Source organism: Argiope bruennichi, chromosome 3 (assembly GCF_947563725.1).
Source record: "Argiope bruennichi chromosome 3, qqArgBrue1.1, whole genome shotgun sequence".
NCBI classification, from domain to species: Eukaryota; Metazoa; Arthropoda; class Arachnida; order Araneae; family Araneidae; genus Argiope; species Argiope bruennichi.
The window spans coordinates 108,120,641-108,142,242 of NC_079153.1; the positions used below are offsets into that span (position 1 = coordinate 108,120,641).

Below are 21,602 nucleotides of genomic sequence, written 5' to 3' on the forward strand. Positions count from 1 at the left end.
TTTTAAGAATGACAGATACATAAATGTAAAGAATTTTTTCAAAAAAAAAATATTTTTAAAATAACGCATCATTTCATCTTTAGAATGACAATTACTGATAGATGACGTTTCCTACTTTTTTTCTATCATATTTGCCAGGATAAGTGATATATAAAAGAACTTCCGCATTTTGGTATTGGAATTCCTATATTTTTTTCACCGCCATATGTCAGAATCATCCACGCATGTAAGTACAGATGGAACACACTTTTCAACCAGCTTTTTAAAATCTTTATTATACGTCGCAGATACTAATTTTATGAAGAGTGGTAATGACCGATGTGAGGGAAATATCAACAGTTTTTCTTTCGTCGCGCTTTCTTGACAAAGAAATGTTTATAAAAGTTGGTATCTCTGCAAAAATGGTTGGTTCTAAGTTTGAATACTTTCTCGTGCAAAAAAAAAAAAAAAAAAAAAAAAAAGAGCAAATTTAGCAAAAAACATTAAAAGCTATTCTTTGTTTGAAAGGTAAAATTCTTTTGCACAATTTTCATTTGTTTTAATCGCATATTTTTAAACAGGAGACCCGAACAACTCAGTTCTTAAAGAAAAACCACAAATTAAAATAGCTTTGTCAAAATGGTGAGTATAATGTTAGTTAAATAGTGTGGGTGTCGTCAGCCTTTTCTAGTAAACATTTTGGTTCAAAAGAGCTTCCTCAACCACGGAAATGGAAATAAAATTAAAATAAAAAAGAAATGTCAGTTGATGACAAATGAAAAGGAATTCAGAATCAAATAACAGTGTCGAAATACGCATTTTAAGAAATGTTTCTATAATTCCTTTTTGTAAAAACTGTAAAAAGGATCAACAATAATATTTTTGACTTAAAAATATTTTTATTACAAAAACGCTTTACTAAATATAAACAATTTATAATTATTTTGCTTCAAGCCCCCTTAAACTATTTATAAACTTTTGCATAAAATTATTTTTTATTACAGGAAATATGTTCAAACAAAAATAACAATTAAAATGTCATTTAATTTTTTTAAGCAAATTTTTATCTTAAAGCAGCTTTTACTTTTATAATGATCGCAACGCAATTAAAGTAACGGTCCTTTCCACATTTTTTTCTAATCAAATTCATATATAGAGAAAAAAAGAAATAATACTTTACATAATCGATTACATCTGATGAAAAAAATTATTCTATAATCTTATAGAGCTGAACTAAATAGTAATGCATTTCAAATGACTTCAATTAAACAATTTTAATTGTTTTATTCAAAAAAAAATTAATGGCAGGCAGTTTTGCCAGGGATGTTAAACCTACAGAGCGAAACGAAAAACAGCTGCTCATTTACATTTTTCGTAACAGTGGGAGCTGACACAGTGATTTGTATCGGCGAATTGATTCGGTTGGAATCTTGATCAAGCATAAATATGATGTTCACGGAGAACATAAAAGGTCTTGAACCGGAACTTTCACTGAACAGGTCAGCTCGATAATAAGCCGCGAAGAAAAACTATTAGCTGGAAGTCCAAGGCTTTGTTTTATGCTCCTATTACATTCAATAAGAGCAGTTCAATAAGTATGTTGAAGGTCTGCGTAACAAGTGCAAGTTCAGGGCCTTTCTTCTCTTTGTTTTCTAATCTGAGAGTCATTAGTTCAAAGATGTAACGGGAGATAAGCATGAATGATTCGGTACAATGCGATCGCAGGCATCAACTTTTGATTTACTTTGGGTGCATTTATAAAACTTTTATTCCCTAGGTTTCGAAAGTAGTCTGTCGCTCTCGAAGGTGCACGGGCATTTTCAGTTTTTTTTTTCTTCTCTTTTATTGTATAGTTTTATGGCAACAAATGTTTGGATATGATATGATTTTTCGAAATAAAATTTAATCTCTTTTGCAAATTGATATCGAATTTTATCAAAATTCTGTTAAATCGATATTTTGCTACTTCTTTTGCTGGACCTAGTATCAGAATATTAATACGCTATTAGAACATGGATAGTTGTATTTCAGAAAAATAAACTAAATATTACGAATGTCACGAGGATGATGATGTCGTGTCCGCATTATCACGGAAAGGGAGTGCAGTAGCTTCCGATTGTAAAGACTCTGAGACCTGAAGTCTGACTTGGAGATGGAGATGACAACTCAAATGGAGATAGCATTCACACACTCGCTTGCACAGCCCCTTTTTACAAGGAGGGGGGAGCTCTTTCACACATGCAGATAGAACACAGGGTGAAGAACAACCATGCGCCTAGCCATGGTTGAACAACCACAAACCTAGGCGCTACCCTTAGGCCAGGACGCCGGCTACGAATGTCATTTATTTTGATTATGAATTTGGTTTGTTTACTTATATTAATATCCTGTTTTGAATCAATTCAAAGACTGTTTAAAATTCGACATTGTCATTTTAAACCAGTGTCAGGTGACGAGTATGACATCTAAGATAATAATCTACTTTTCACACTTCTACACCACATAAGCATGAAAACGATTGAAACGACTTCCAGTTTAAAGCACATTTTTGATGAAATCGGCGTTAGAATCTTGGAATTATTTGGTTCCGAAATAGAGACCATATTATTTGACCACCATTGCTCTATTAAATGTTGGAGTGACTTGCAAACATGATTAATTTCAACAAATTGTTTGACAAATTTATAATATTATTAGGAAATAACTATACAAACCTGCACTGATTGTCGGGATGATTATCACAAGAATTGGCAGTACAATGATGGCGCCCGCTTTAAGCGGCGAAGTGCGGCCCATATCGGCCTTTAGGAACTGTTTCTGAAATGAACAAAAAATGGTTTGTTTAATTTTTGAAAAGAAGATAATATATTTTGCACAATTCTATTGAAATATAGCAATGTAGTTCAACAAATAATTTTAAAATATTTACATAAATAAATTGAATTATTTTCTGAGGAATCCATTTAAAAATTAAAAGTCAATATAATTAATATGTGAAAGATAAGATTTCTTTAATTTTGGCAGTGTCAGATTTAGTTCTTTTGCAGACTTATATAATACGCATTACGAGGTCCCTTTTTTAATAAACTTTTCAAATTCAGCACATTTTTAAGTTAATTAATTATCTTATGTTAACATTTTTTTCTTTTAATAATTTTGTGAAAATGTTTAATTTATCCATTATGACTCCAGTTATGCATACAATATTATAGAAGCAGATATTTCGTTTAAAAAATATTCTAATAATTAAGAGTACGTCATGAAGCTTAGAGATTGCTATCCTAATACATTATCGAAAAATTTAATATTATCCTAATATTTTATAACTTATAGAATTTTTATTTTTTACAAAGTTATTTATTTGGCAAGTAGGCATATTGTAGGCAAGTTTATTTGGCATAATGTAGTACAAAGTAGCATAAGATGACGTACGGTACGAACGGTAGTCAGATGAGGTGAACAATTAATTTGGTAATTAATTTTTTCTGACTAAATTCACACACACACACACACACACACACACACACACACACACACACACACACACACATATATATATATATATATATATATATATAGAGAGAGAGAGAGAATACATACAGAATATATGAAAAATTACATTAAAATTTCATTCATTTTGATTTTTCAATTTCTACTTAATTATTATATGGAGAATGTTAGTCAAAATTTGAAGGAGAGAAACAGTTTTTTGGTTGCGAAAATTTTTTCCTGAGCTCAGAGTTGGAAAAAAAAAAGTGTGAAAGTCATATTCTGTATGACATAATTATAACAGAGAATGTCATTCAGTGTCATTTAAAAGTTCCATGAAGATTTTAAAGGCCTTGTGTGACGTATATGAGTCATTGTGACGAGAAAATAGTTTTGGCAAGGTCAGTCTTAAAGTACGAGTGCAATTAAAATTCCTCTCGAAATACAGAACTTTTTTCAAACTCAAAAACAGGCTGACCATTTAAATTTATTGCGACTATAAAATTCTTTCGTTTTAAATATTTTGCCTCCAGTTAAAAATTGCATCATATTTTCATTTTACTATAACAATATTTCTATTATCTTATCTTCTGTTAATAGATAAAAATCTTTTATATGATTTAATTTATTACTGCAAATTATCACGGCAAATGGTTTGACATGTGCGTGCCGTGTCATAAGTATTCTCTGTCAAAATATTTTACTCTTTAAGAATGTTAGAGTGAAAAGCGTAATCAAATTTTACAACTCTCTCTTCCTGTCATCCAGATGGAAGTATATATAAAAAAAGGATAATAATACAATGTAGAGAGTTAACTACTATCTCAAATAGAAGTTCCAAAGTAATAACTTGCAATGTTTTTCTTAGGCACCCACGTCCCCTGTGGCTGTATACAATCCTTTTTGTTCATTCCATGCCAGTCAGGGTCGAGCCAAACCCCTTTAGTGTTATCTGGTCGTTGAATTGCACGTTGGTGAAAGAACTCAAAAAATATTACCAATGTTATGTGTGTGCTTTTTTTTTATTGAAAAGACTCAACCTTAACCTTAAAGGTGAAGCAGCTGGAATGTTAGAATTGCGGGGGAGTTTATTATGGGTGCCCAACATGCTTCAGAATCAATCGTTATTAGGAACGTAAATTACAAGATTTCTTTTCACATAGGCTCATCTTTTGAATTTTGTGCATCAAGTGAAATATTTTATGACTTCTCTGTATAAAACAAGCACCCATTTTTAATTCACCTTGCATTCTCTAAAATGTTTGCCATGCTTCTTAATCATTAAACGTTATAAAACATTTCGGAGCGGTATTTCGAGGGAAAATGATGAAAAAATTTTTAAGCTAAAAAGTCTTCTATGCTTTAATTTTTTTTTTTTAACCTTATTGTTTAGTATGATTTTAATGCTGATCAAAACAGTTGTTTTAAAGTTTTGAACAAACGTCCTGTTTAAAAAGCGGATTATATACAATCCTCTAAATTCTCTCCTACATACAATGCGTAAAAAAAATTTTAAAAAATTTTATGATTGATTCTTCACATTTTGTCAAATGATTTTCAGTTATTTAGTATCAAATCTTAAAGGCGAATTGAAATCAAAGAAATGTTATACAAAATAATTAAAAAAAGCTTCAAAGGGCCGGAATAGCCTGATTGGTAGGGCGTTGGATTCGCGTCCCTTGCATTGCGAGTTCGAACCCCGCCGGCAGAGGATTCCTTGTGTGTGTGGTGGCAGGCCCATGTATAAATCTGTCGTGGTCACAAAGTTTTCCATGTCGGGAGTAATACTACTGGGGGGTACTGGATCAGGGATGATCGTTCTCTGATTCAGTTCTAAATACGATTCGTGGATGAAATGCATGAATAAAATCCGCCCTTTAAAAAGTTTTATGACGTGTGTGTAGCAAAGTCGTATTCTTAGCCCTAGATAATACTATTGAAAAACAAGAGACGCACCCTTTGCTTTAAATAACTGACTTCTAAAATCCGTGGGCTTATCTATGGCAAGTGCCATTAGAAACAATAACAGAAAAGTTTCAAGCATAAATAGTAATTAAAAATAAGAAAAATTTTATTCCTGCATATTTCGTGATTGTGCGTATACATATAAAATTCTTATTGCTCATTTTTACTATTAAGGTATTGGCATATCATTCCAAAAATTCAATTTCATTAGATTTAAAGAACATATTACTTATAATACATGCGTTGTTCAGTATATATGATCGTAACATGAAATAACGTAAAACATTCAGACATATCGGACTTGCCCCAAATTAGAATGAAATGTGGCTTTATTTGCTTGAATTAAAATCTCATTGAAAATTTAAATAAAAGGATATTTTTTAATTAAAAAAATCAATTTCTGCATAATTCTCCTTCACATCTCCCCACATAAAGTACACTCATGTTTTTTTTTTTTATCTATCTATTTATTTATTATGAATAATCTCGATATCATTTTCGGTTTATCGATTAATCTTTATAACCATCCTCCCGAAGGCAGAAGGACTGAATTTAAGAATCTATAGAAACTCTTTTATTAAAATAAAATATTAAGAAATAAATAAAAATGAGCGTAACAGATTAAAAATCTAATAACTGTAACAAATGTAAAGTTTGAGAAAATATTTAAGATTCGTGAATAGATTTTTAGAACATTAGGAATGGAAAAGAGCATCTAAAAAATCTTTTTCATTTTCTCTGGCCTCTAGGTATTGCCACCTCGATCGCACTGGCAGTTAGAATGACCCTAGTTTTCCACATAGACTCGGAGAACTTTTTCGCGCCTTAACCTTTGCTCTTACACAGAAGGTCACAGCAGGTTAACGATCCCGTCTCCCACAAAAGAAAGTCTTTTAGGGTTTCCCAACCATTTGACCATGGCCTCAGTCGACTTGGAGGAAAAAAAAATATCCATATGAAAAATTTGCGGTTCCCATAATCAAATGCTACTGGAAACATTTCTATAATTATTTCAATGTCATGAAATAATTGAAAAATAAATTATTTATGAATCTATTAATATTGAATTTAGTACTGAAAATAGTAAACAAGTTTATGAATTGAAACTCAGAATAAAAGGATTCTTTAAAGCAATTATTATTTTCTCTTTTTCTCACGAACCGATTCAATTTTTTCCATTTTATCAAAAATAATTGGATTTTAATAAGATATTTTTGAAGTTTCTGATTATTACTTATAACTAAATTACTTTAAATTTTACATAAACATTTCTCGAATATAATTTTATGTTGACGTTTTGTATTATTATTATAATTTGTTTAATTTTTTTTTATATTACTATTGTTTGGAATGTTTTATTCCCTTATTGATGAGGCGTAGTCCATTAAATACAGCTTGTAATAGCGAACTTAAGAATTCTGTTATTCTCTGTATCATGCATTTGTTTATAAAATACTAACAGCTATATTTCAAATGATTTATTTTAAAGTAAAAGCAATTTCATTTATCATCTGAAGTCAATCAAAATTTGATGGCTTGTATTCGAGGTTTTCTGTAAATTGTTTACGCTTTTTACTAAACACGCAAACTATTTTGAAAATATTTCGACAATGAATATTTTCCTTTTTATAATAACCGAAAATGATTTTGAAATTTATTTTCATTTTTTTATAATACAGAAATATAATTACACAAAAGAAATTATATTCTTGTTTCATCAAACTGCGGCAAGCACCTCAAAGAGAAGTGTTGTCATGTTTCATCGTGGAACAGTAAACAACTTAACTTCTAAACAATAAAACTGAAATAATGATTTGAATATTATAAATATTAATCTTGATTCCCTAAACAATTTTCCATCTGTTAAAACAACCCTAGAAGTGTTTACACTTCAGGTGGCTCACACACGACGTTTAAAACAGCTTCTAGTTTTGAATTCTTTCGCTGTCCATTTAGTTTGTTATAGGACGTGATGGCTGAGAAACAGAAATCACGCAACTTCTTCCCTATGGAATTCATTTAATGCGATGTGTTGCGTGCCAAGGTTGATTTTGATTGAAAGTTGTTGCTAATTGAAAATAATTCTTTTCGGTGATTCCTTGAGAATCATCTCCTGATCAAGGTTACCCGAGGTCAAGGGGATCGGCGCAGATGGTCATTGCTGCTCTTGAAGAAATTTTATTTTCAGCCTGTATTCGTTTTGAGAAGAATTTTAATTCTTGTTAACCCTGAAGTAGAAGAAATTTCTTCGGGAAAGAAAGCGTGGAGATTACAATAATTTAAAGGCATTACTTAAAAACTGCACTTTTGTGTTATGGTGTTAAGATGAATGGATTACACAAAAAATTATCTATTGATAATCAAATGTTTAAAAGAATTTATTATAAATGTTTTGATATTTTAGAAATTTTGTATAATTGTATTGTATGTCTTTTCTTATTTTTTTTTCTAAAATATTGGGGTTATTGATCTTCTTACAACAACATTAGACAACATTTCCAAAGCATGAAATTTTTATCGAAATCCTCTAGTCTGTCTATTCGTCCATGTGCGCTTGGACATAGTAATGCAAAAAAGAAAAGATCTACAACAAACATTAAATTTAGAGTATTATTTTATCATCATATTGCATTACACTTTGAATTATATCCATTAAAGATGAGATTGTCTGTTAATTTACCTGTTACAAGATATTTGAAAACTATAATTGAAAATAAAAACGAAATTTGTTATATTTCTTGTTACCAAAATTCTAACGCTGTATCATATTTTGTTTCCAGATGGAAGAAAATAAGACTTTAAAAATTCACGTACGAGGGTCATCGTTTATACCATATTGACGTTATACTAGGAAGTCGATGAAGCAAGTCGCCATCGACTTCCTAGTATAACATCATTCTTTCTTCCTTTCTTAAAACGAAATTCTTTATTTTTAAATTCTCAAAAAATAATTGTTGACAAAAATTATTTCAATTCGAGCTTTGCTCGTCATAGAGTAGGTTCTACCAGTAACAATTTTAAATAAATGGTATAAAATGCGGACTCTCGCACCCAATTTCAGAGATCTTGAATATTTCCTCATGGAGTAAACAGTAATTGTTTAAATAATTTCAATGCAAACTGTTTCAAATAGTTATATAATTAAAGTTATGCATATAAATATTTTAATAGAATTCTTCGGTAAAGTAAAAAGCAAATTGTTAAAAATTATTTTATCATGTCAATAATTTACTAACCATTTATAAAAATAATATTATAGAAACAAAGTATTCTTTTTGGAATTTCGGGAATAGTAGCATTTATTTATTAGCATTATTAAGAATTAAAAGCTCCGCAAGGCAATAATTCTGTCGCTTGAACAATACACAGCCCGAAAATGTAAGAATTATAAGAATAAGTAAATAAAATAAGTAAAGTATAGATTTTTACATCATTTAGTAAGGAACATTTTCTAAAATGTGAGAAGTTTTGTTTGGAAAATCTTTAAATGCTGAGTTGATAAGTCTTCGAAAGTGAAACTTGTTACCTGAGAGAAAGGATTCGCACGTGCGATATCGCGTGTGTATTTACTAATGCGTGACGGTCAGACTTACTTCGAATATGTAATGCTCTTCCGTTTGAATTTTTGCTATTTTTAGGCCAGCGTTTAACCTATGCCATGGGAATACAAGTGCATGCTCCACTGATAAAACGCGTTTCAGTTTTTTCCTCCAATCCTTTGTTTGCCTGTTTTTCTTTGTAGTAAAAAGAATGCCTTTTGAGTAAAAGAAGTTTTCCCGTCTTATTCTAAATAGTTCCAGTGAAAAGGTAATAAAAAAAATTGATGTTGAGAATGTTTAGTAATATGTTTAAATGTTTTTGTCAGCTAAATGAATTTTTAAAAGAATTTAATTTAATCAGATCTATTTAACTTTCATTCAGTAAACACATGCTGTGTTTAATTATCCGAAAAAAAGAGTAACAAATAAAAGAAAATAGTATATATATATATATATATATATATATATATATATATATTAGCTTTCTGTTTAATAATATGAGAATTTATCTAATTAGATAAAAGCTTGGTTAAGCTTTTTTTTAGAACAGATAAAGGTTAAAATATGCATGTCCATAAATATCATATATCATACATATTTTTTATCAATTAAACAAAAGCAAATGGTTTATTATTCTTCAAAAATCAGTGTTTTTCGACAGAAATTCAAGATTTAAAAAAATTTGCTCTAGAAGAGTTTTATTTATCATCGAAAAGTTAACGAGTGTCCTCGGTTTTTGTATATATATTTCCCAACTATATTTTGACTCATAAACACTTGAAATGCATTCATACATTCTTCGAGAGAAATTGGAAGACTATCATAGTTATCAATTTGAGAAATTCAAATATTTTTCCTTTATTTTAAGTCTGTTTTAGAGAAATATTTAAAGAACTACCAAAGAGTTTATAGCTATTTTTTTTTCTTTGACCACCTTAAATTGATTTTGTTTTAGCAGCAATTTATTCGGTCAGAAAAATTATTCTTTTAAATTTTCCTCTCAATGACTTTTTTCATTTAATATTATTTTAATTTCAAAAAAAAATTAAATACACACTATATCAGTGTTCTTGAAAAGCCCCAATTGATTCAAACACATTCAAGAAGTAAATAACTATCTACTTCAATTAATTCATCCATCTACAATCTAAATCACTCTCGAGTCCATGTTAGGATGCATGTAATTTCAAAGACCGTTTAAATTGCGCGCGCCATTTCCGACTTCAATTTTTGAAGCATATTTCTCTAGAATTCATTTTCTCCTAATCACAAACCTACTCTTAGAGCCGAACCATTTTAGTTAATAGAAGATTTTTCAGACTTGAGATGAGATATTTCGTGCACACCTTGTAACCCAACTAATGCTACAAGTAACATAATTTGATTTCTTCCATAAAGGAAAAGAAAAAAAGAAAAAAAAAAAAAAACTGAACCTTGAAGTAATGTAAGCGCCTGTTGCTTCGCAAAGAGCCCAAGAATTAATCAGACGACGAGACAGGTTATCGACCCAGCTGTTCCACCCTCCCACCTCTTGGAAACAACAAACATTTGCTCTTAAATTACACAGTTTCTCTTTGGGAGGATGGATTCCGTCCAGAGCCCGCTCACACCCATAAACGCAACCATTGCCAACAGCGAGAAGAAAAACAAACTAACAGCTACTGTGCGAAGAAGAAAAAAGTAAAAACAAAACTGCCAGGATTTCTGCCACTTTTTTTTTCATTATTTTCATTTTATTTTTATTTTCCCACGAAGTGAAATTGCGATCCTAGGTTCTGAAATTCCTATTCCCTGCATAATTACAGACTTGACCATCACTTTCACTGAACTGTTAGAAAATAAACTTCTTCCAGTAAAGGAAGGAAGAAAAAAAAAGTCAATAAAAAGCGAAAAGTATTATAATAATAATATAAAAAAAATCCATCATTGTCTTTCTCTTATCCGGATGTCGGGAGGCAAGGAACACTTGTCGCAGGGTCCTTCACCTCCCAGCTACCCTCATCTTCTTAAATCTGAATATCGATGGCTTTTAATATTTTTAAGAGTTGATTTCTTGACGTGCATATTCATCATCATTGTATTTATGAAAGAGCAAATTCAGAGACCGCGAAAACAAAACGTGCTATTTAACAATATGAAGTTATTTTACTTAATTATAGGGTTTTTACGAAAGGAAGAGGACTTTTCTGGAATTAAAACTTAGATGTTTTCAAAACCCAAAGGTGATGATGCAATTGATCGTTTTTAATGAAAGGTGTCGAAATCACATAAATCTGCCTTTTATTCTATGCTAAAAAGATGGGTTAGATCATTAGGAAATATTTTATTCGGATACTTTCACTTTTCGCTCTAAAAACCCAACGCATGAGTGATTGTTTTTAAAAATGTTCGACCGTTTTAGTTGAAACAAAAAATTTCGTAAAAATTAGCGTCTTTAATAATTATAAATTAAAATCCATAACGAAGAATAACTCCAATTTCCATACTGATTTTCATATAAAAACAGAAAAAAAAAATATACGTATTTAGATTCACTAATACAGCCTCATTTAGAAACTAATAATGTTGAATCTTGTTTCTCATATCAAGTGTAATTTTTCCAACTGAGCTTTTAGTTAAAAAAAAGGCAGTTATCATTATTATCTCAAGTTGAATATAGCGTTATTCAATATGTATCAATTTTCATTTTTTTAATATGATAGTAAATTTTTTAATAAACGAAAACAAAGATATACTCTATATTTTCAATTTTTTAAAAATTTCACATTAGATAACTCTTTATAATTTCATTAAAAAAATTTCTTTTTATACTTAAACATGGCGAATTTTAAATTATAAGGCCGAAACTTTAACAGTGTGAATTAAGCTAATACATTTGTTTTAATGAATATTGAAAGCAAATGAAAACCCTTTTCAGTGCTCCACTAAATTAATTCAAAATCGATGCTCATACGCATTAAAATGAGAATCCTAATAAAAATTAGTGAAAATATACTTTCCTTTCCAAATTTTAAAAAAAAAGTTTTTTTTTTAAAATTATTTATATTCCAGTGATTTTTAAAATTTATTAGAAAGACGCCGTTCACTTTTTCAATTTGTAGGGTGGAGGAAAAAAAAACTGTGACAGCATTCTAGCTATAATATTCAAAAAACATATTTTTTCTTCCATTATATTTAAAAAAATAAAATAAATACATTAATGAATCTTTTCCCATTAGTGGCGCCCTTTCTCCGCCTTCTCAAAATGTCCTAGACTTTTGAGATGTGGTAGTAATTGAAAGGACTAGATATTAAAATTTAAATATTAATTTCTATGCACAGAATATGATATTGGATTTATTAAGAATAAAGAGAATGGAAATAAGCTTTTAAAAGTTTAAATCAATCTTTTAAAAGTACGCATAAAAATAAATTACGAATTTCGAAAGATTATAAAATTGATTTTTAACAGTGAAATGGGGACTATGGTTGATTCTGAGTTGTATGATTAATGGAAAGCACAACTACATGGTCGTTCAATGAACTACAAAGAACATAAATTTCACTTAGCGAGAGAAAGTTTAGCCACCTTAGGTAGGAAGGGGCCAAAGAAGGTCCACGGGCATGAACGTGGCACGTTCGAGCTTTATCTTAAAAGCAATAGTGACCTTAAAATAATAACAGATCGGAATTCCAACCTGTCTAGTTATAAAAAAGAAAGAGCTTGGAGTCTAAAAGCTATCATTTGTGTATTGCCCAACGACGTTCTGAAAAAATCTGATGATTGTTCATGAGGGAATAACGGTCTTATGGATTTCTTCAAACTGTTTCTGGATTGTGAAATGGATGGAGTTCCTTTTCTAGTCTTCCTGTCAGAAAGATGTCTCAAATTCCTACCTCAGATAATAAAAGAGGAGATGCCATTGTATTCAATTTTTAAAGAACACGCAAAAAAAAGTATACGCTTTCACTTTGCGTAAAATGAAGATTCGAAATTTTTTTATGACTTATATCCCATTTTGGCCTTTGACACTTTTCTGGTATTTTCTAATCATGCAAAGAATTAAATCAGGAATTCTCAATATTAATTTAATATTCCGTTTTAAATAGTTTTTCGATATGATATTTAAAAGGTCAAATTATTCTCACGCCTAATACATTTCAAAAGCAATTTTCGTATTTCTTAATAAAGTCAAAGGGAAACAAAGTGTCTTACTTGAAGTTTCGACAATTTAATATGCACATACAATAGCATTCAGATTCTAACATTAAAATTCTTTATTATTGAATGCTTAATTATTCATTATTCACTGACAGTTGCAAACTCAAATGAATGATAACTAGTTTTCATGAATGAATCCGTCGGTAAAAAAAAGTAACACGCTGATTTGATTGAAGCATTGATCTTTCAGACCCGTGAACTTTACCAGATCTGAAGAACAACTATAGGAAGTTAAAATAAAAATTATTCTTATTCATTTGTTCTTTTATCTATTTTATATGTCTTTCGCCTAAATACACTCAATAGAAGCAGAATATTTTCCTTTTATAAGCTATTTGCTGAAAGGCTAAATGGATATTTTTAATTAATATTTCGGAGAAAGAATTTTACATTTACAACCTCATAATTTATTCAAAATAGCACTTTCTAAGAAATTTTTTCACATAATCGGAAATAAAAACATATATTCTTGTATCAGCCAATTTTTAAAGTACAGTTTTTAAAACACCTAGCCCACTGCAAAAATTCTAAAAATATCGAATTTAATTTTTAAAAAGAGACAGAGAGAGGAGAATGCGCCAGGTCGACAAAAAAATCAGAAGATATTATTTATTTTTATTTATGGATAAAATGAACTTTTTTTTAAATTATTTGAACAATTCAGTCTTTCAATAAGTATAATGGAAATGCCGGAAACGGAATGGAACGGAATTGACTTCAGTTAATGACTGAGCTTGGAAAATTAATCTGCATTTTTTTATGAAACAGTAGGTTTTTTTGTAATACAATTAGATGCATAAATACTTAATTATAAGTATTGATACAAAATTATAAGAGGAATATTTGCGCATACACATATTATTTACTTTTAAAGCAATTACGAACCCCAAAAAAAATGTTTTACTTTCATAAAGGATTCAGTATTAGTGAATGCTCCGATCGATAATAAAACCCAAGATCAAGCATACTTAACCAACCCTCTCAACAAGTTATTGTCATTAATTCCGTAACTTATCCCCATCATTTGCTGTAGGTATTAACAAAACCCCAAACTCAAACTTACTTTCCTACTAAATATCATAAACAACAATCAACTATAATCTTTCTCTTGAAACCACCATTTCCGTAAATGCAAGCAATTATTTCCAAAAACCAATGCTTCCGAGCTCCATTTCCGCATATGACAACTCACCAACTTACGCATTAATGTTACGACTTACGCATTGCCATTTAATTTGGAGTGTCGTGACTAAGTTTCATTCAGCGCATCTCAGTAACATCAAATGATGTAACGGGTGATCATTTGGAGAAAAAAAGTAAATGAAGAATTTTCCTTCAGGCTTATGATTTTCACACATTCTTTCCAGATGTATCTGTTGTTATCGTTTAAGTCATCAACCTAAGAATGCGTTCCATACTATTTTAGGGTTATCGTGAGATTTGTATGCTGTATTGTCACGACTCTTTCACAGATGCCTGCTCATTCGAAAATGCCACCAATTAAATATATCAACTCTGTGGATGAAGTGTTGCAATTCCACCTATCACATTCCAACTATCACAATTTTTTTTTAATCTTTCACAGTGCTTCAGCTTTAGCGGAATCAATATTTTACTTCCTAATATTTGGAAACTTCAGAATGGAATAATGAAATATTCTTATTCTAAACACCAGCTTTGTTATTTTTTAATATACGAATTGATACTAGTTTCATATATGAGATTATATCATTTTTTTTTTGTATATTAACAATATAAATCACATAAAGAAAATCGGAATTTCATTTAGTTTCCGTTTTCTGCCAATTTGTAGGCATTGTCATATTCTTACTATATTATATTTGAAATAATAATAATAGTAATAACTTCAAAAAAATTATATGTAAATTAGGCAAGGAAAAGAAAAATTAATGCAGCGAATGCCCTAATCACTACATTGAATTTAAATTCCCGTTTTCTAAGTAATTAATTTTACGAAAGCAAATAAAGAAAGTTAATTAAGTAAACATACTAAACAACTCGCAATATATATACAGGATGAAAAAGACGCATCCTTTTCTAAGTTACTCATTTAAAGCAATAAATGTGCAATATATAAATAAAATTAAAATAATAAAATTGTCATAATAATGAATGATATAATTAAGTTTATTATAAAAAACACTTAAAAAAATGTCTTTTTTTTCTTTCTTTTAGAATTAGCAAGAAGAAGGGGGGGGCAGAGTTAAGAAAAAGTTACGATTTCTTGCATTTTTATTTTAATGCTCCGGATTTTGTTCTTTTTTCCTTTTTCTTGTTTTAATCTAAATCTTAAAAGCAAATGACTGACCGCCCTCAAAGTTTGCATTTCTAATTTTTGTATACTTCAACAACATTATAAAATTAGCCATTATGTGAAACCATCATTTGCATAGAATGATAAGTAGTAGTTTTATGTTTTGCAAAAATTATAGCTGAAAAAATAAAAATGTATAGGAATAAATTTTATCGAGACAATTCAATTATAAATTTTTTTGTAATTAAATAATTCATTAGATCTTTGCACTTAAATTGCGACATGTGCCTGAAATAAATAAATAAAGTATTTGCATAAGATTAAAATCTTCGTCAAGTTGTTTTAAACTTTAAGATACATTCCTTACACTGATATGCGTTTCGAATATTAAACATTTGCACGTGATTCGTTGCGTTTATTGCCCTCAGAATTCTACCTCTAACCACAGAGACCTACGCTCTCGTAAACTTCACCTACTGAGCCACTGACTTTGGCTGCTGTATCTTTAACAATAACATGAAAGAAACGAACAGTAATTGCTAATATATAGATCAATGGATCTTACAAAACTTTGAAAAAGGTGACGGCTTAATGAACTTGAATGTTTACTCTTCAAAACACCCATTCAGTGAAATGTAAATCATTCTTTTAGTGTAAAGAAACTTATATTTTTATTTTTTAAATTTTTGTATGTTTCTTAAACTGAATCAAGTGGTGTTGACTTAACTGTGGTTAAGAACAAAAACTTTTACACGCCTTATATTTAATTGAATTAATCGATATCGGAAGAGTTTTGTCGGCGAAATTTCCTACTTTTGCCAATGGCAATACTAAAAGATCATTGTTCATGGTATACCACAAATTTAATTTTGTGATCAATGTGCATTTTCTGGAAGAAAAATTAACATGGTATTTTCATTAAAGCATAAAAAAATGCAATCAAATGCTAGATTGCAAGCAATCATGTTTGTCATGTGACTCAGACGTCACTTAAATAACTCCATTGAAAATTATTTTAATGATTCAAACATAGTGGTACATTAATAATAGAAGTTAGTGTGTTTTGTCAGTATATCCGAATTATTAACTTATTCAGATTCCTATATTTTGTAGAAAATATATTATTCAGTATTAATAAGATTAATTTAATCCGATACCACAATCCAATGTGTGTGAATACTTTTACTATAATATTTAAAAAATTCACAGTTACGTTAAAGAAAGGATAAAAACGGAACAAGCTGTTATACTAAGAGTTCTGCCACTTAATATGAATAGAATCTGGAAACCAAAATTATCTATATTATACACAATGGAAATAATAATAAAAAAAAATAAATTATACAGGAATTGATGAAAATAGAGAGCGGGGAACCTTTGCTTATAGAATAATGCATGAAACCAGTTATTTCGTTTCTTACTTTAAATAGTTTTTATTTTAGAGCATATTTAAATTTTTTTATTCTAAATATCTAGGTTACGCTGTATATTCAGATTTTATGGTTTTTATAAAGATTTGCATTCATTTTTGAGGGTTCTAACATAACATTTTTTTTCTCAATAAGGAAAAATCTAAAAAAATCCAGGACCATTTAATATTCGTTTATCTGTTGTTGTAGTTTATCTTTGTTTTATAAATATTTCTTTAATATTTATCAAGATTTTTTTTTTGCCGTGCCTCTTGCTTAAAATAACAATAATAATAAACAGAATCAAGAACATGAAAACTGAAAGAATTGATGGATGGGAAAATAATACTGCGCTTTAGTACTCATAACAACAATTACTGAAATTTTAAAAGTGAGTAATTGTTTGTGAAGAGAATTCTTAAACTGCTGTGAAAAGAACGCCAAATATCTTGAGAAAGTATTATATTTTAGTAGAGTCTGGGTATTTTCCCTCCCGTAAAAGTGACTTTTCCCTTTCCATAAATAAAAGAAATACAGACTTTCTTCGTACTTTTCTTGTTATTTCAGATTTTTCAATGCTTTCTTTTGCTTATTTGACTAAAAATAAGCCTTTAATAAATTCAAAATGAATGATTTTATACTGAATCGATTGCAATATACGAACACCAAAAATATTTTTTTTATTTAGTGAAAATTGTTGTATGTGATAAGTTTTTATGCAGAGGTAAACATTTTTTATTCAACTAGATAGATGATTAAATGTTTTTATTTTTAATGTACTATATTTTGAGTTCTATTTTTCGATGAATAATTATTCTTCATTAAATATCAGATGACTTATAATACAAATCTATGAATTTTATAACAGAGATAGAAAAAAATTACTCAAAATATATTGATCGACCATGAATAACTAGCATAAAATTCTTTATTTAATAAAAGTGGTTGAACTAAAATGATTAAAATAATATTTTATAAGTAATCAATGAAATGGTATAAATTTACATTAATAAAAAATCATACATATAATGTTGATTTCTTCTTTCTATTTTAGTTTTCAATACAAGAAGCATTAAATTAATGAGAATGAAAATTTTACTTTTTGATTAGATATTGTAAATCGGTGTGGAATGTTAAATTAAATTTATTTAAATGCATATATTAAGTTATAGGAAATTTAAAAAATATGATACACTAAATTAAAACTGATGGATGACTTTTTAATAAGCTCGAACAGACAAGGCTGTAATAAATTGTAGCTTTTAATTCAGAAATCAATTTTATAAGTATATGAAACAAAAATAAAGCTGCATATTTGATTACAAATCTTACAATCAAAAATTCTCTTCGAAACAATTCACATGTTCATGCTTGAATTCTCAACAATTATTATATTAATACTCTCTATACAATAAAAAAATGGCTACCTCAACCTTGGCAAATAACATCACAATCAAACCATATCACTCAGCAGGTACTTTGACCTAGGTTGTTTTGACCCAGGTTTTTGCACCCCAGGCCAGGGATTCCATTCCCAAACAAGTGGGGATTGAGAAGTCGGTGGGTTAGTGGAAGAAAGCACTCCCCCATCATTTCCATTTTTTATGGGAATCCGTCTGGAGTTCGAAATGTTTGTGAAAGTCTGGGAGAAAAGCGGTGTGCTTTTTAAGGGGTGGGGTTGCTCCCACCCATCTGCCGGTGGTTGGACTATTTACACCATCAAAGTTCCAGAAAGTACGAGAGAGTTCAGGACCTTTGATCCCTCAGGAGGGGTCTTAAAATGTGAGAATTCCGGGGAATCGAGTTGTTGACTTCTTGTTGACTTTTCCCGCCATTTGCCAGAACAACGTTGGTATATCAGAGTAAATTAAGATGTTATGTTTGGCCTTACTTAGAAAAACATTTTGTAAGCTAAATGGTTGCCTTGAATAACATAGTCGCTTAAATGTCCCTGAGAAATTACAGCATATGTTCTTAATATATACTATATGTATTATGTTTTGCATTGATTGTGAAAAATTCTTTATCTAGATATAAATGCTTCATCTCTTTTAAATTCGTTTCAGAGGTTTCAATTTTCAAGTTATATTGTAATTTCTAAAAAAGTCCCCATGGCTACAACAGCAGTATTTTTTCATGTCGAGCGGATTCAGTCCCAGGATATCTCGAATTTTCTCCATTCTCGTCACTTTTTCAGGTGAAGACAATTTTCAAAATATTGTGCGTGTTTTTATCCAAAAAATCTTTCAATGGCCACAAATGAGAAAAATAATTAGAATATAAATAATGAATTAACAATTAACACTAAATTATTATTTAATATAATTTTATAAATATATTATTAGTTTAGGTAATTAATAATTATATTTGCAAAGGTAATGAAAATCTAGAAAAAAATTTCCCACGTAATCATATCTTGTTCGATATGATTACATCGGCAGAGCAATCGACATTTTAAGAATTCTTATGCTGAACTCATTCATTTTTAGAACTCAAAGTTTTAATATTAACCCATTTCAATAATGTTCTCTTCAAACCTGAAAAAATGGTAACTTTCTCTCCCTCTCTCTTCAATTATACACACATGGTTGATATTAGGACGATTCAGTGTTATTGTAGTCATATTAATATCTGCAACTTTTCAGATATTATATAATTTTGCTTTAAGAAATCCCCTATTTGTTCTAACTTATCTTCAGAATGAAAATTTTCCTCGTTTTCTTTTATAAGTATATACATGTCTCATTATTGATATCTGTTTTATTTACTTTTTAAAGAATAGTGTGGAGTGAGAATAGTGTTCCTATTTCTCTCTCCTGTTCTCAAAGTGATTTTGTGTTTCTATACTTATTTAAAGTTATTTTTGCCATTTGAACCTTGAAAGGGCCATTGTCTAAGTTATGTTAACTGAAATGTCTGGAACAGAAACCATCAAACGCCTTTTATAAAATCCGTCTGGAAATATAATCTATTCAAAGTTATTCTCCCAACTAAAAGGTTATAAGAGAATGTTTTTTTTTTTTTTCCATCTTCATATCTTTCATTTAAAAAAATACATGAAAACTTTCACAAATAAAAGAATAATTTTCCACACAACAATAGAAATCTGTCCCTCTAGATTAAGGAAAAGTAATGGAGTGTTTATTCAAAGACAAGCAAAACGAAATATTTGTACCCTGAGAATAAAATTACTCCTAATTCTATCCATTACGAAGTACAAATTTGTCTGGCATTCATCATGAGTCTCATTAACTTCCTTCCTCGTAACAGCAGGCTTGGCCTTACCCATCGCACGCACAGCACGACAGTGATCGATGAATTTGTGTTAAAAGTACCTGTCGCGCCCTCAGAAAGAAACCTATTTCATATGGTGATGAGTCTGCCAAGTAGCACGTTTAGCACTAGAACAACCTGTGGCTTTAGCTAAATGCGTAGTTTTGCTTCCGTAATTCCTTTTTGATAAACTTCCTAAAAGTGTTTGGCGGTTAAAAGATTTTTTTAAAAGATCCGTTGTTTGCGGAAAATAAAATTTTCCTTGATATCTAAATACACAGTAACTTAAATTATATCTAGTATCAACAAACTCTTGATTCATATTCATGGTGACTTTTTGACAACTGCTGAAGGTCACTGGTTCTCCAGAATAAATTTTTCGATCGAATAATTTACAAATGGGTTTGAAAACTTCCGTAATACGAAGGAAGTGACTTTCCCAAATTAAACTTCGAAAAGCAAGCGAAATTTTTTTTTATTTATTTAAATGCATGTCTGAAATCCAAATTTGATCAAATTTCTTACTCCACTTCTACAATATTTAATGAATAGCAAAAACCGAATGATTGTCTGTATATGTTTAATTAACGTCCCGTTGTGAATAAGAACTAAAGCTTTGGGGGTGGGGTGGAGGTACCTTCTATACCCTGATCAGATGATGAGATTTGAATATGCTTTGCCATAAGTCCCGAAATTTCCAACTACGCAGGTAGGTTAGGCGTAACTACATAGGGTTGTTATGATGAAAGAAGACGCAAACAAAGGGATTTAAAAATTTATTTTCCTAGATGCTAAATAGATAACGTTGTTAAAAATAAAATTTTGTGAATAATAAAATATTGGCAAAATATCAACGTTTAATCAAGTATAATCGATCAGCTTCTGTATGATTTATTGCGTTCACTTAATTATTAGAATATTTATAAAACCGAACATCTGCTTCAAAAATATTGCATGCAAATGTGGATACCAGGCAGTTTAGAGTCATAATATATATATATATATATATATATATATATATATATATATATATATATATATATATATATATATATATATATATATATATATATATATATATATATATATATATTTGATATTAATAAATTATCAAATTTTTAAGCTAAAATAAATCATTAACCTATTTGAAAATATGCTGAACGCAAAATTGTCCGTCTTATTAAAAGGAAAATTCATAAAGTGCATTAGCTAGATCTTCAAAAATACTTAAATATGCCGCTTTCGCCATTTAATAAATATCTATACTTCTTTATAGTGCGGACATTCGAAACATTTTAGAATTCACCAGGCCCACTAAAACGGTGAAACCCTGATTCTCATGCTTTAAAGGTCGAGGTTATCGCTGTCTTAAGTCATAAAATCGAGATCAAAATATTTTATAGAAAGTTATTTTATTATGTTGAATTTTTCATATTAAAATATCAACAAATATAAATTTTTTTACTAGTTTT

General features: G+C 29.4%; 1 protein-coding gene across 1 annotated transcript in view; it reads right to left on the reverse strand.

Moving 5' to 3' along the window:
- Window positions 1-21,602, reverse strand: part of LOC129962550 (mucin-17-like) — a 105,828-nt gene that overhangs the window by 42,525 nt on the left and 41,701 nt on the right. Inside the window, exon 2 of the mRNA XM_056076310.1 lies at window positions 2,694-2,796. Within this exon, the coding sequence (XP_055932285.1) occupies window positions 2,694-2,775 (82 nt within the window). The 5' untranslated portion in view covers window positions 2,776-2,796. The remainder of the gene's footprint in view (window positions 1-2,693; window positions 2,797-21,602) is intronic.